The sequence below is a fragment of the Trachurus japonicus genome, chromosome 21, assembly GCF_045865225.1.
Source record: "Trachurus japonicus isolate A0001 chromosome 21, Traja_1.0".
Taxonomy (NCBI): Eukaryota; Metazoa; Chordata; class Actinopteri; order Carangiformes; family Carangidae; genus Trachurus; species Trachurus japonicus.
In genome coordinates, this window is record NC_140927.1 from 24594392 (window position 1) to 24610869 (window position 16478).

A 16478-nucleotide genomic window follows, 5' to 3' on the forward strand; every position below is an offset into this window, starting at 1 on the left:
AAACAAAAAAAAAAGAGAGAGAGAGAGAAGACAAGAGCAGGAGAAGAAGGGCTGGACCGTCCTGAGAGCAGGAGGAAATGGACGGTGGGACAGAGGCGGCAGAATAGAGAACAACCAGGAGAAAATAGCAAGGTAGCTAATCCCTCCAGAGACATAAAGCAGCTATATGTAAATGAAAGACGTGAAGTTTGGCCATCTTACTTTGATCTATGAATCGGGGCCCTCCCTGCCCCCCCCCCCCCCCTCCTCTCTCCTCCTTCACTCTCACCCTCTTCTCCTTCCTCCTTTTTTTTCCTTGTAAGAAAATCAAGCCTTATTTGGCTTAATCTCACTTAATGGCATCCAGCTCCTCCTTTGTCCTCCCTGATGCTAACAGATTCCCTGCCTTTCACTCGCCACCATTCACATATCTACCCTCTATAATCCTCTTATTCCGGGGTACCAATTATTTTGAGTATTTTATCAGCATTATGATTATGATTATTTTCATTATTATTATTCATGCAGGCCATGCTAAGGGCCAGGCTGTGGCGGAGAATATCCTCCCTCCTACCAACGCCTCTTATTCTCGCTCAGAATGAGGCTGCCTGCTTTCTTCCAGAGGGGTGGCGAGTTTGCGGGAGTGAACCCCATTCAGGGAGACACATTTTCTGGGCGTTTGAACATATTGTGGAGTGAGTGTAATGAGTAGCACCAAATCACCCGTCCTGGCTCCTTAACACAGAGAAACATCAAGAATTTGAGGATGGAGGAGAAAGAGGGGGCTAATAATCAAAAGGCCTCCTTTCTGCAGAGCAGTAATTACACGGGTGGGTTTTGATCTTTTGCTTGTTGGGAGCAATGAATGAAGGTGGTGGTGGTGGTGGTGGAGTGGGGGGATAGATGAGGACTGTTTCAGTATTTTGAGGAGAGGGTTTCACGGAGCTTTTCAGCTCAGCATCTTGTCCCGAGTCTGAAGTAGTATATCAGAAATTACAACCGTGAGGATCCAGAGAAAAGTGTAACGGTGCGAGGAGGAGAGGCTGTGAGAGTGAATCCTTTTCTCAGCACTTTGTGGGACACGAGGTGATGCAGGACTTCTGTGAGAAAACGAAGGAGCTGAAAGTTGTATAAAAGGTAGAAAACTTTACGCAAAATCCAGGCCAAGGTTACCAGAAAAGTTAGAAAACAAGTCTCGACTTTTCTTGGTTCCAATGCTATCAATATGTCAAAAAAGAAAAAAAAATGAATAGAGTGTTTCACAAATGCATATTTAAACTGCAACCTCATTTCTAAAGAAGTTGGGACCGAAATGAGTGTTTAAACATAATTTTTAATACGTAATAAGTTGAAAATAGCTCAAAGACAAAATATCAGGTGTTGAAACTGAGAAATGTCATTGTTTTGTTGAATATTATTTTGCCCATTTTGCCACCAACATGTTTCAAAAAAGTTGGGAGAGCTTTTATATTGAATGTCCTATGTGTCATGTAACTTCTTTTTGTTACAGTAGATTGTTTAGACAATCTATAAGAAATCCGACGTTTCATATGTGTCTGCATTAGTTGCACAGTATAATCTTTGTTTTTATTCAATTCAAAACGTTTTTGTTAACCAAACAATTACATTTCATTTTTGTGTTGCCAACAGTGACAGTGTTCAGTCCTGATTTGTGCACAGACGAAAACATCCTGAACTGATCAGCTCTTTCATGTCTTTGTGTAGGATTTTGTTGCTAATAGAAACTAGATCGAACCTTTAACTGGCATCATCTTTATTTCACAACAAGCCTTTATTGGGACCCTCTCCAGCTTTGGGCCCTTGAACAGTCACTAACTTTTCACCCAGCAAGCTACAGAACAGCACTGCAGTCACATGCACCATCACAGAGCCATCATAGTTTACATTTAATATAAAGTACTTCATTATTTCTCTGTTTGTGACATAAATATTGTGACGAAACGTATTGCAACTCTGAAACATTAAAGAGCATTATTAGATTTAAAGAGCCTGTCTTATCAAATACAGAACAGCTGCGTAATGTTGAAAAAAAAAGGTCAAAGGGTATTTGTGAGTATAGTCGAATATAAACATGTTAAAAATGTTAGAAAAATAACAATTCATATAAAAACCGTGGCGTACATGTAACAGTCATCGAGTCCTTTTCCTCTTCAACATGAAAGGTGTCACTTTGGGAATCGTGGAACTGGAGCCGAGTGGCTGAATCTGGGCAGTCTGCAGACTCCGCAGGGGCAGAGGGGCCCGGCCGAGGCCCCCGCAGAGCTCCACTGCACCGGGGCCAGAGAGGCTTCCATGGGGCCCGGAGACAGGAGGGGGCATTTAGCTACAGAGGATGATGAAGCGGGGGAGGAGGAAGAAGAGGAGGAGGAGGAGGAGGAGGAGGCTGCTGCTGAGGTGAGGAGGGATTCCTGGGTGAGGAGGAGCTGCCCGGGGCCGGAGATGAGGGGCCACCCTCCGGTGAGCAGCAACCTGGGGACGGAGCCCGAGTTCACCCCCATCCCGATGCTCACCTCCCCCAGCAGCCGCCGCATCTCCTGCAGCGACGAGCCCAGCAGGAGGATGTAGTTCCTGGCCAGGACCAGGGTGGAGATCTTGGAGAGCCGGCGGCCGGGAGGAGTTCCTCCAGGCTGGTGGGACTGCGAGGCGGCGGCAGCAGCAGCAGCAGCGGCGGCAGAGGAAGGAGAGGAGGCGTAAGGCACCATGACCTCCCTCAGGGCGTCCATGGCGATGTTCAAGTCCTGCATCCGCTTCCTCTCCCTGCTGTTGATCTTCCTCCTGAGCTCCTGCTGCTCCTCGGGGCTCAGCTCCCTCTGAGGTTTGGCGGATCTCTGGCCGCACTGGAGGCCGAGCATCGGGTGCGCCGGGTTGAGGCGAGAGCTCAGGCTGAACCCCGGGGGGCAGTGGGGCAAGTCCTGGACAGACCCGGGGCCACACAGAGACAGAGACTGCTCCTGGGCCCTGATCACTGGGTTCGACAGCACGTTCATAGTCTCCTCAGACGTGTGCCAGCCTTCAGAGTGTGGTGCTTCTTCAGCAAAAAGATGAAGGTTTGAGAGACAAACCAAAAAATCTGTCAAAGCAAAAAACAAAAACAAAAAAAAAACGCTTCACTCCTGCTTCTAAAAAATCCACAAGGTGCAAAAACGTCCTCCCTCCACCTGTTGCTCTCCTCTTTGCCTGCAGAGAACAGATGCCATCCAGCACAATGACGACTCACCAAACGGTTTTCACTTTTTGGCCTCAGAGGTTTCTGGCAGCACAAGTGTGTGAGTGAGTGAGAGCTTCCTGAAGTGGCAGCTCAGTTTTATCTCATTTCCACAGCTGCGAGTGCTGAGAATGACGACTCACACAGGGGTAAAGTGAGCTAAATGCCCCCCTCACACACCCCGACCTCAGCTCAACTCCTCCCCAGCACATGATGTGTCTTTTAGAAACACACACACATGCACGTTTGACTTACATCTTCACATCTGACAAAGAAGCTCAGATACAATTACGGCAATAAATGTTATTTGTGTTTTTGCATCATTTCTTTTTTAAAGCTGCGTTTATCAACCTCATATTGAATATGAGCACGACTTCAATTAAAAACTGTCATCACCAGACATTTACTTCTTAGATCTTTTTCTTTCAGACTGAAACAGAGGTGCTACTGTATTTTTCTTAGTGCAGCTTTTAGCCACGTATTCCTGTAAAGGAAGTTACTACAGTCATTTATGAGGATGCCATACAAAGATATAAAACATATACACAAGGTTGATTTTAGTTGCTGGATTAAAACTACATTTAAATACACTAAACTAGCAGATGTAAAGTCAATATAATATAAGATTAATAGTCATATTTACTATCCTCAGCAGTTTCCTGGATTCCTAGTTTCCTTGTCAAATTTTACAGTGTATAATGAAATTCTGCAAGAATCAAAATATACTTGATATATTCATTCATATATAATTTTGACTACTGTGTAAAACAGACCTATTACAAATCATCAGGACGGTGTGAAGAAAATTTGATGTTAAAAGGACCAATGTGTTCTTAATGTCATATTTTGTGATAAATGCACTGCTGAACACAGAAAAAAATAAATAAATCAAACACCAGAAGGTTTTGGGGATAAACAGGGACAAGTTCAACTGATTAAACTGTGACATCTTTTTGTACTTTGTACTTTTGTACTGTGACATACAGTTTCCACCTCTTTGGTCAAAAAAATGACCCGATCTAATCTCCTGGGCGGCCGCAGTCATTGTCGTCTGAGGATGAATCCTAAAGAGTCTGGTGATACTCTGACTGTGTTTTGTGTTTTCACTTTTATTTCACAAACGTTTGGTTTCGTGAGCAAATTCCTGCTAATGTCAAAACATTTCCGTCAGCCCCTGCTGCGCTTTCTGTTCAGAGCTAATTAGCGAATGCTAATCTGCTGACACACTAAAAACATGATATTAAACGCGATGAACATTAGCTGCTAAAAAATCATTGTCTGTGCAGAGATGTTAGCATGCTGATGTTAGCATTTAACCCACAACACTGCCGTGCCTCCCTGAGCCGACGGCCTCCACATTGTTTTTACTTGTCCTTTATGTGAAGTTAATTGAAAGCACACACACACACACCGTGAGCTTAATGGAATGTGGCACCGCAGCCATTTAACATTTAACAACTGGGAGGCCATTAAAAATCTTCAGTACTTTGTTTGGAGCCAGAGAGCAGGTATTAGCAGTATTAACATAGGTATTAACTGTGTCAGAGGAGAGTTTTGGCAAACATTCAATGGACACATCATTGTGTGTGTGGAGTTAATTGATGGTTTTGAGGTGGAGGTTATTGTTGCTCAGTTCTGAGCGGCTACACGCGAACCCCCATCCCCCCCCACCACCAAATTGGCTGGCAGAGAGCTGGGCACGGTTCCAGGCAGCCAGACAACAGGCCAATTGACTCCAACCACAGGTGAAGCTGGCTTGGGGCACCGAGCAAGGCTGGAAACCTCAGATGTGCCATTCATGGAGCCACAAAAAGAACCTCAGCATCACTCCGTGGCACAGTGAGCCTGGCCGTCCTCTCTTTGCACTCCCACCCTCCTTCTCCCCCCTCCTCCTCCTCCTTGTAAAGCCCATCTGAGTGGGAGAAAAGGAAGGCAGGGGGAAGAGGGGAAGGACAGCACCGTTACACACAGAAAGCAAGTTGTTCGTGATGAAAGCAGAAGGAGATGCAGAGGAGGAAGACCCTTTCTTTCTTCCCCAGCCCGCTCCTCTCTTGTCGTTCAACAAGTGAAAGATGTATGTGGAGGCGCTTCCCTTCCCCGCCAGTGGTCCGGTGGCGTCCGGCTGGTGCTGTGATTGAAGCTGAATGGACAGACTCCAGACGGACAGGAAAGGGAGGGCCCCTATGAAAAGGGCCAGGCGGATGGCCCTCGCACCTGCAGGAGAACAGAGTGCAGGCAGCCAGGATGAATGTGTGTGTGTGTGTGTGTGTGTGTGTGTGTGTGTGTGTGTGTGTGTGTGTGTGTGTGTGCGTGCCTGTGAGCTCAATTTGATTTCTAGTGCCTGTCTAACAATGAGAGGTAATAAACGGAGTAATGAAAGAAAACGAGCCGTGATGCTTTTGACGTGGTCTCTGTGTCGAGAGAGAGAGAGGGAGAAAAAGGACACCTGCAAGGAGCCACGCATACAGAAGTCAGAAAGGATGAGAAAGAAAGAAATAAAGAAAGAAAGAAAGAAGCTGGTGTCTACCCGAAAAGTGCACCTCCCCCACTTTTTTTTATCCACAAGGGAAAGAAAAGTGAGCTTGATTTGGGGCTGCAGCCCAGCATATCCGCCTCCTCCAGCTTCCAGGCTCCTTTTGATGAGGCTGGACCAGGGCAGGAGCACCGGTGGCTGCAGGGCAGGGGGAAGACTAGTGTCTTTATGGTGGAAGGAGAACTATCCATCTGGGCAAGGCCGTCCAATGGTGGGTCTGCACCTGGGAGCTAAATGCCTCGTCTGTGCGGAGCCACTTCCTGCGGCCGGCAGACAGGAAGACACCTCGGCCAAACCTCCTGGGTCGATTTATCCTCCAATACAACATGACAAATACACCCAGAGTGACACCGATGGACAGAAACAGCGGTTATTATTATGACCTTTTTTTTTCTTGGTGTTTAACGCAAATCTCAGACCTCACACAGGAGATGATAAAATCCACTACACTTATCCACAAAAGGACTGAAATAAACAGGTTTTCTGAAGTTCTTTTGTGATTTTTGTACAATTTTGAACCAACAAATCTTCAGTGACTTTACAGTTACAGTTGATTTAATCAAATAATAGCATTTTTTCTTTTTCTTTTTAGATGTTTAGGTGTGTAAATTAAGTTTAAGGTCATATGGTTTTACTGTTTTGATTTTGGTAGGAATTGAAGGGAAAATTATGAAACATGCAAACAGGATTCTTAGTTAGATTCACTCAAACATAACAATAAATCAATTAACCTCAGAGTGTTTGCACTCAAATGGAAAATTGAATTTAAGCTGCAAGCAATGAATCAACATCTACCAAAATATCTAAAAAAGTGAGACCATAATAGTTAACATTAGGTACCTGTCTACATGTTAGTAACTGTGTACCAACATACACATCGACAGACTAAAAATGAAATATCAATTCGGGGTGGGTGCCACATATCTGGTATATTGATTGTTGTTCTAACTTCTAACGATGTGCACAATGACAATATCAAAGGTGTTGATACTGTAGGAGAGAACGCATAAAGTGTTCACCCATTACAACAAGCCACATGGCTGAAGTCACGTCCACGTTCAGAGAGGTGTGCAGGTGATTTGCACTCACAGCTACAAACATAATAACACATCACAGCTACAGACATAATAATAACGCATTATTTGAATGATTGTCTTTCAGGAAAGCAAGTTCCAACTGATATCTAGTTTGCATTTGACATCATTTCCCTGTGTTTTACATGTTGAGGAAGAATCATGCCCATATATTAGCAGAAGCAACAAACACAGCTGAACCCACATAGAGGATTTCTGAATCAACTTCACATGACTAAAGACGTTTATATAAAAAATATTTAGACATTTAGAGAAGAGAAGACAAGACAAGACAAAAGAAGAGAAGAGAAAAGAAAAGAAAAGGAAGACGAAAGAAAAGAAGAGAAAACAAAGCACCAGGACTCACCAGATAATGGGTAAGTGTTTCCAACTCATAATGAAATACTTTTTCTGATATAATTATTTGGCATTTTTTTAAAGGCATTAAAAGCAACTTATACATGTTTCAATACATGTCATATTTACACATGAACACATGTAAGTTCTCCTGCTGTAAAAAATATTTCACATAGTTTATGTAGATGCTTGTAGACATCTCAGAAAGTAAATTCTCTTTTTTGTACCAAACAGTTAGAGCTATGGAAAAGATCTCACATCTAATTCTACTTGCAGGTCAGTGTTACTAATACATCTGCACTTATTGTAAACGTGAACTCTAAAATCAAGTTTCTAAATTTCTCTTCTTCCTTTTAAATTTCCATTTCTTTTCAACCTCCTTGCTTTCTTCACCCGTTGAGCATTTTTACCTCTACAAAACTGCATAAAGTTTTACGGCTTTCCTCCCCCAGGGCTGTGCTCTCTGTCTTCATGTGTCTCCCAGCATCAATACGTTCTAGTGGCAACTCCAAAAACCTGGTATGATGCACAGAGCTACTGCAGAGAGAACTATTACGACCTGGCCACCATAGACGACGCTGGAGAGATGGAAAGGCTTCTTAAAGATGTTGAGGATAAATACGATGGTAGTCTATGGATAGGACTTCAGTTAGAAACAGACCTGATGTGGCACTGGTCTCTGGCAGACAAAGACTTCTACAAAGAAGGAGAAAGAAGTTATTTAGTTTGGGGAAACCAAGGATCTCACAACTGTGTGTTTTTCAAAAATGGGAGTCTCTTTACATCTCTCTGTGCTAGTGAGAAATATCCACTTTGCTTTGATGGTGAGTGTCATTCATTCTTATTCTGGCATCACCCATTGAAATGCATGCAATCACAATCAATCAGTGTGTTTACAAACTAGAAATGTGTTGTAGCTGCATAGGCATTTTCTTCATTAAATCCCTTCATCAAATTACTGGTCCTGTAAAACTTAATGCTGTAGTGCGTAGCTCCTGTTGACCCCTTGAGGGAATTTTTATCTGGTGAATCGTAATCGAATTGAATTGTGAGGGCAGTGCCAATGCACACACCCCTATCAAAAATGGCCGTAATTCTCCTTTAGGGCGTATAGAAGAAACCCAGTTTCCAATTGCAGTATCTGGTTGCTTTAGTCAGATTTGGAGAAGTTCAGTATTAGTCAGACTAACATGTTTACATGCACTTCTGTTGTCCAGTTATAGTCTGATAAGGCCATCATTTGTTGTTGTTGTTTTTTCCAACTGTCACGTAAACGTACTGATCTGTTACACCGCCTCAACAGTCTTTCCTGGTCCTTCAGAGTATAGAAACCCGAGCTCGCCCAGTGCACTGTCGACCGTACTGTGGCACATTCACACACTTTTCAGTCAAACCAGTTGTTCCACTAATATAAAAAAACATTGCATTTTCACTAAGAGGCACTGCAAACAAGGGGGAAGGAGGGGGGCACGTGGAGGTGAGGCAGGAGGAAGAGGTGGGTGAGATATTGGAGGGAGGTGGAGTTGTTGATTTTCAAATTTTTATGCTGTGCTGTATGAAATGCCAGAAAGGTAAGAGTTTCTTTAACAGATCTTTACTCAAGGATTCAAACTCAATATACAGAAAATTAACTGAACAGACGAACCGACCACATGTACGAAGGGGTATTAGGGCCAGCCAAAAAAAAAAAAAATCCGGCGCAAGGATAAAAAAAAAACTGCAGAGGCTTGACCACGTACCACAACAAAGTGTCAAGCGACTGACGGCTCCATGACAGCAGCCGGCCGGTACCGCGGCTACACGGTGTCGGTGTGTGTTACAGGAAACACAGGACGCGGTACCGGCAGAGTGACAGACAGGCTCCTGTAGTAGTATTTGTAAATACTACAAATACTACACAAGAGGAGGAGAGGAGGTAGGCCTATCCTGTAGTATTTGTATTTGTAAATACTACAGGAGGAGGCAGAGACCAGTGGATCGCGGTGGTCCAGTCACGGAGGTTAACATTAGTTAGCTGGTAGGCTACTAGCGCTAAACGTTAGCTCATATAACGTCTCTATGTAACTTATAAATGATTGTGTGTGTGCGTTTGTTTGGGGGGGGGGCAGCCATAGATATGGGGGACAGCAATGAACAACATGCATTGCTGTATGTTGGCAGCAGGGGTTGGACACAGAAGTGATTTGTGTGCCGATCGCTCTGTGGTAGCTAGCTACGTGGTCAAGCCACTGCAGTTTTGTTTTTTTTCGCCTGGCTTCTTTTTTTTTTTTTTTTCTTGTGCTGGATTTTTTTTTTTTTTCCCTGACTTTTTTTTTGTTTTCATGTGCCGGATTTTTTTTTTCTTGTGCCCGATCTTTTTTTTTTTTTCCCTGACTTTTTTTTTTCTTGTGCCGGATTTTTTTTTTTTTTTGCTTGCTTTTTTCCCTTGCGCTGGATTCTTTTTTTTTTTGGCTGGCTTTTTTTTTTTTTGGCTGGCCCTAATACTCCTTCGTACACATGCAATTCAAAACAATAAATACTTTAAAAAAAACTAACTAAAAACTAAAAAAAAACAAGAGAGATTTGTGGAGGTGAAAGGTTTACAGTAATCAGTATTGTGTTGTCTCATCTCGTAATGGCTGGTATGTAACAATTAACGGACATAAAAGTACAACAGCTTTAGGTTTACTTACATTTACTGGATCTGTCCCAGATCACTGAGCAAGACCAAAGAAGCAAGAGTTATTCAGGATTACAAAAAATCTTAGTGCATGATGTCCAATGTGATAATCTCCACAAAACATGACAATAACTGAGTTTACATGGACTTAAGCAGGGTGCGATTTGCCGGGGGGGATGGTGGGGATTTTCCCCCCCTCTGTTTTTGATGTCCCCCCCTCTGGTCATTTATTATTATCCCCGGTGGGGATACGTGTTGCCCCCCCCCCTGTGGTCAGATAGAGTAATAGCCTACTTTAGATCAAGTCTACATCATTTGAACCGTGAGCCTTCTCATCCCCCCTACAGTAGCGCACAGCGTCTCCCAGACCGTCATAATGTAGCCTAGGCTACTGTAAATTCTCAAAAAAAAAAAAAAAAAAGGCGAGTCTCAAGATGCCGGTTGCGCTGGGTCGGGTCTGTCTCCAGGTTTGAGCAAATAAAAGCCGGTCTCAAGCCGGGTCTGTTTCTATAGGCTATATAGCCTATATGCTTAATGTTTGGGTGCAACAAAGTCACCGTTAACAAAATCAGCATCTAATCTGTCCCTTCAAAATAAAGTTTGTGACATGTCTGTTTGGAGCAGCTGCTGACAGATGTGCAGCTGACAGTGACAGTTTCCTCATCACTAAACCTGGGCCACCAATCATCCGATCCTTCCTCGGGACAAAGTCTCTTGGACATACAGATTGTTCCTATTCTGTGTTTTTCCTCTCTTTAACCGTCTCATTTCAGTTTTTGTCGGTTGGCAATCATCTGGTGCACCCGCTGTTTCTCTCTCGCGCTCGCTCACTCACTCTCGATGCGCATATAAATGTTATAAAACAAAATAAAAAGGAAAAAACACAGATGCGCAAATTGAAATGACCTACTGTAGTGTAGTCTATTCAATGACCACAGCTGATCACCATGCTTGTCGTGCCACACACAGGCTTTCTTTTATTTATTTATTTATTTATTTTTGCCACGGTCCGACCGCATCGGGTCCAGGGTCAGACCTGTACGGAAGCCGAGAACGGCCAGGTCCGTATAAATTTTTTTTATTACCGTTATCTCGTGATAACGACTTATTATTTCGTTATCTCGAGATAACAAAGTCCGTTTTCTCGTGATAACGAATTAATTTATTTCGTTATCTCGAGATAACAAAGACCGTTTTCTCGTGATAACGAAATAATCATAGAATGTGTCGTTGACATGGTTGCCTAGCAACAGGAGGCTACTGTTCAGCTCGAGCATGGGGCAGTTAACTTCAGTCCAGAGCGATAGATATAACATCTATCTATCGCTCTGCTTCAGTCTACTCTACTCACTGGTGTGATTATTGTCCACACCAGCTGTCAACAATAACTTACCAGTAAGTTACACTTAACGTTAGTTTGAATAACGTCACTGTGCTGGGTTTATTTAAGGGGCTACCGGCCGGTGGTCCCATCTATCCTGTTTCAGCTAAGCTAACGTTAGCTACTGTCTGCTGCTGTCAGAAATCACAACCTTATCTCGAACCATCAGACACCTGTTGCCTGCGACCACTGACATGTAGGCTAATGTTAATTTGGCAAGACAGCAGTGTTCATGAGCTTTATCTGAGCAGCAACTAGCTAACATTACCTTAGCTGAAGCTGCCATAACGTAGTCAACTCTCATGTGTTTATGCTAACCTGTAGCCCCTTAAATAAACCCAGCTCAGTAAACAAACTAATGTTAAGTGTAACTTACCGGTAGGCTACTTCATTGTTGACAGCTCCTCAGAGCAGACTAATGTTAGTGGCAGCTCTTGAAGGCTGAAATCAGGATGATGTGATCACATTAATCAGCTCACTGATTTGAGTTCTACACATGGTTCTGGGCAATTATCCCACGAAAAACATCTCTTCTGTTACGTTAGATCTGTAGATGTGTAGTGTTTCCAACAGACTCGCTTTAGTAGCCTCCTGCTACGAACATACAGCGGCTAACCAGCTGCTACTTCCCCGTAAGCAGAAGCGATTGCACCGGGGAAACATGTTGCTAAGCAACCATGTCAACGACACATTCTATGATTATTTCGTTATCACGAGAAAACGGTCTTTGTTATCTCGAGATAACGAAATAAATTAATTCGTTATCACGAGAAAACGGACTTTGTTATCTCGATAACGAAATAATAAGTCGTTATCACGAGAAAACGGTAATAAAAAAAATATTATGGACGTGGCCATTCTCGGCTTCCGTAGACCTGGTCGGGTCTTTGCTAATTTATTTGCTCAAACTTGGAGCCAGACCCGGCCCACTAGGAGACCAGAGTCTGGTTGAGAATGGTAGTTGTCATGTGCGGAGGTACGGTGCAAACTATCCCCCCCTCTGTTTTTTTCACAAATCGCACCCTGGACTTAAGTATCCTGGTTTTGATGGTTATCCCGATTTTGATCAAATTCAGGATATGGTGTTTAAATAAACTTAGAGAAACCTGGTTATTCAGTATCCCCGTATACAAGATAAATACCAGTATCCCAGTTTCTTTTACTGCGTCTTATGTGCGCATTCGTGTTTCATGTTTATTGTTTACATCAGGAAGGGCAACAACCTCAGGAGACAGGGCTGCTGCCTCTGTGATGTCACACAAGTGGAGCTTCACTTCTGAAAAACATAGGAGCAAACTTCTAAACAGGTGTCATTTGGATAAACTAACCGCACAGAGGGGATCTAAACAGTTACTTTCTCGCATGAAAAAATATTAAGGCCCAATTCCAATTCTATTTTTCATCCCTACCCCTTCCCGTAGCCCCTTGAAACGGAGCTACAAGGGGTAGGGGTTGAAAGTCAACCCCTACGAATTGGGACACCACTTCAACAATCACTTCAACAATCACATACGTCATCAGTCGTCTCTGCTGGCTTTCACATAAGCAGACGTGACGAGCTTTTGTACAAATCCTGTATTCAAAACCATGTTAACTTACTGTAATAAAATAAAATAAAATTTAATGCAGACTGATCGGTTCATTGAAAAACATTTATTTATTGATGTAAATGTGGTGATTTCTGTACGTAGGCTACAGAGCCCCCAGGCAGCACTGCTCCTCTGTCCAATACACACATGAAGCTTCACTTTTAATTCAAACAAACTAATGCGACTGCCACAATTGTTACATTTCATCAATGAGACCAGCATTTATCTCCTAAAAAGAATGTAACTACCCGGCAGTAAACCTTTAAAAACCTGCGGGTAAGTTAATTAGCGATCGTCTTTTCTACCGGGATGACGACGGGGGTTGGCTGGTTGACAAGCTCTCCGGGCGGGGTGGTGTCTCCGTGACGAGTCGTTGATCTGCTCCACAGGTGGAGGCTCCGCCATTTGGATAAACCGACCGCACATTGGGGTCTAAACAGCTACTTTCTCGCATGAAAAAATATTAAAAATTAACAAAATGACGTAATAACAGCGCTACAGTGAGAAATAAAACAGCTGCCGGTTGCCGCGAGATGCATTCAGGGAAACTTGTCATACCCCTTGGTTTGAAGTGTGCCTCTGAAAAATTTCAGTTTGAAGGGCCAGATAGCCCTACCACTTCCCCCTAACCCTCGTCTGAACCAGACTCGGGACACCCCTACCACTTCACGTGAACCCGCAAAACGAAGGGGTAGGGCCAAGGGCTAGGGCTAAGGGGGGAATTGGAATTTACCCTAAAAGTTAATAATCTCCTAGGGATAAGGGCTTATCCCGATTTCTGAAATCGGGAATGAAAAACGGGATACTTAAAAACCCCAATCAAACCCTACTGAAGTCCATGTAAACGCAGTCAATAAGTGTCTTTCTTTCTTTTTTTATTCAGAAAAAAAAGTTGGTGAAGAACAGTATGTTGTCAATACAACAACTACGACGTGGAACAGTGCTCGGGATTACTGCAGGAAATACCACACAGACCTGGCCAGTGTGAGGAATGAGGTCGAGAGCCAGATCATTCAGAAAGTAGCAGAAGACAGGCCGGTGTGGGTGGGTCTCTTCAGAGAACCATGGACGTGGTCTGACGGGACTTACTCCTCGTTTAGATACTGGAGACCGAGTGAAACAGTTTATATTGAACCAGGGACAAACGAGTGTGTTGCTGTGTTGAAGAGTGAATCTGGTAAATGGGGACCAAAGTCATGTGGTGAAGTTCATCCATTCATCTGTAACGGTGAGCATTAAGATTCTCCACCACTCTGTTCTGGTGAAAGCTCATAATCTGACTTGGACTTAGGGTTCTTTCACACAGGCAGTGTTTAGGTCCAGGGTCACTGTGAACACAACTGTTGCTGCACACCAAAAACACAGCACCTAGACCGGCCTGAAGAGGTGGTCGAACTATGGTGCGATCCGTTTGTTATGTGAAAGCTGCTGCAGCCTGGTCCGCACTAACTGCCTGGTGTACACAACAAGTTTGAGCTAAAAAGGCTCCCGTAGTTTTCGCCCTCAGTCCCGCTTAATTCTCAAAATCTATTTTTTGCAGGTAGTGGTAAATACAAATGATGTAAAATGAACCAGTGCTACAAATAATACACATACTTGTGAACTGCATTACCTGTGTCTTCATTGTTAAAGTTTAGCGTTACTTCTCAGAATTTCATTTTTACAATCAGGACTTGTGTAAACATGACGTAGCCTACCGAGCGTCTTTTTCTGATCAGTCGTCATGAAAACATGCCGCTCTGCCAGTGGTGGCCGTTTGGACCAGAGTGAAGAAAACAACGTGTGAATGCGGACCATTTTTTTCCCCCCTGGTCCGCAGCAGTATGTGTGAAAGCACCCATGAATTTGAATATCACATTACCAATGTTTATTTTCCCTATAGAAATATTCTGAAATAGGAGGTAACTGAATACTTATCGTCCTACTGTGCATTGGCCTGTCATAATGGATATGATGAAGCTTTTCTCACCATCAGGTCCCGTTAAGGTGAAGATCATTAAATTGAGGATCAGAGCACAAGACTCAGTGATGGAGCAGAACAACCCTGCAGTGGAAGAGGACCTCTTACAACAAGTGAGTCCCAGTAACAAGAGCATGGCACAATGTCAAGAAGACGAAATTTGATGGAGGTACAACAACTCAGACTCAGATTTAATGCCATTTCCACTACAAGTCTAGCAGGTAGTGAAACAAAATGTTGTTTCGTGCAGACTCAAGGTGCATTTCAAAGGATTAAAAGGGGATTTAAAAGTAATAGCTGTGCTGCAAAGTGACAGTCCATTCAAACAATACAAAGACAAGACATGGCTTGGTTAAACTGAGAGCAATGAGAGGTAGTTTATCAAGGTGCAATTGTTGCAAAGTGCAGGTACTCAGTTCGATAAAAGAAGTGTCAGACGTGTGTGTGTCTGTGTGTGAGATGTGTATGCAACAGTTAAGTTTTAATGATCTTATCGAGGGCTCTGACAGCTTGGGGGGAAAAGCTGTTACAGAACCTTTGCAGAACTTTTTAACCATGCCAGAAAACAACTGGTGCTGGTGCTGGTTGTCTTTGGAGAAATATTTAACATTTTCTTTTGTTCTTTTTGTTTTCTCTGTTCCTCAGATCAGGCAGCAGCTGGGGGGCGTGATTGGGACTGAGAATTTCAGGTTGAGGTGGAATAAGTATCCTGATGGAAGAGTCTTTGTCAAGGAACAGAGGGATGAACAGATGACAGACGAGTCTGACGAAGATAACTGAAACTCACAGCAAATAGTGTCGAGAAGTTGTCTAAACTATGCTACCTTAGTTTTCCTTGTTGCTAAAGAGTTCATCATGGCCGTTTACCGTCACCTCCGTATCGTTCATCATGTATCAGTCATGTTAAAGTTATATTGATAATTTTTGGTTTATGATTATCCACATATTAGTCGTGTTTGTACATTTTCCTCTGTGCTGTTTTGTTTGTTACTGCAGTTGTTTCTCATTAATGTCTTTCTTTCCTTATTATCAGTAGATGATATTATTCACATATAACTTAAGTGTCATGTAATACTAAGGGATTTCTTTTATTATGATGTTTTGTCTAGCCAATTATTTTTATTATGGTAAATATAATCTTGTTGTAGTTATTGTGTCAGTTTGATTTTTTTCAAAGTAACTTTAACATTTCTAAATAAATAAAGTTTTACTTCTGTATTGACACTAGTATAATAACATTGGATATATTGCATCTTTGTTTGGAGTTTCCTTCAGTGTATTTTCATGAACAGTGAGCACTGAAATACTGAAATATGCAGATAAAAATGGATATTAATCACAGAGTTTAGAACAAGCCACATCACAAGGGATCACTTACTTTTTTTTGGTGAATGTTTCCCAAACAGACCTACTACTATACAGTATGTTGACGTTGGCCTGTTTGCAGATATCTTAGCAGAATTATCTGGAATATATGCAAATATATTAAATTTCTAATATTTTCAATGTTTGAATGTCAAAAAAACAAACTTTAAGGATTAGGTTGACAACAGAGATCAAACATGAACTTTGCATGAAAATGTTGCCTCAGCTGGAACCATCTCTATGACAGAGAGCTTTCTGAATTTCCCAGGGAGCGCTATCGAGCCATTTAGCCTGATTTACAAGGGTCTGAGTGTCAAGGGACGCGTTAGGCCCTGTAGTAAAACCTTTTGTGGCTC

General features: G+C 42.8%; 2 protein-coding genes across 2 annotated transcripts; one reads left to right on the plus strand and one right to left on the minus strand.

Annotated features, from left to right (window-relative positions):
* Positions 1-2114: 2114 nt before the first annotated feature.
* olig1 (oligodendrocyte transcription factor 1) lies at positions 2115-3041 on the minus strand. The gene has a single exon (XM_085764715.1). The coding sequence runs from the start codon at positions 2985-2987 to the stop codon at positions 2166-2168; it is 822 nt and encodes a 273-aa protein (XP_085620841.1). The 5' UTR covers positions 2988-3041; the 3' UTR covers positions 2115-2165.
* A 4363-nt stretch (positions 3042-7404) lies between these two features.
* On the plus strand, positions 7405-15537 carry LOC146965326 (putative C-type lectin domain family 20 member A). Its single transcript, XM_085764326.1, has 5 exons — positions 7405-7444; positions 7621-7992; positions 13681-14025; positions 14773-14870; positions 15403-15537. Exons 1-5 carry the CDS (start codon positions 7411-7413, stop codon positions 15535-15537), a joined length of 984 nt encoding a protein of 327 aa, XP_085620452.1. The 5' UTR covers positions 7405-7410.
* The last annotated feature ends 941 nt before the right edge of the window (positions 15538-16478 follow it).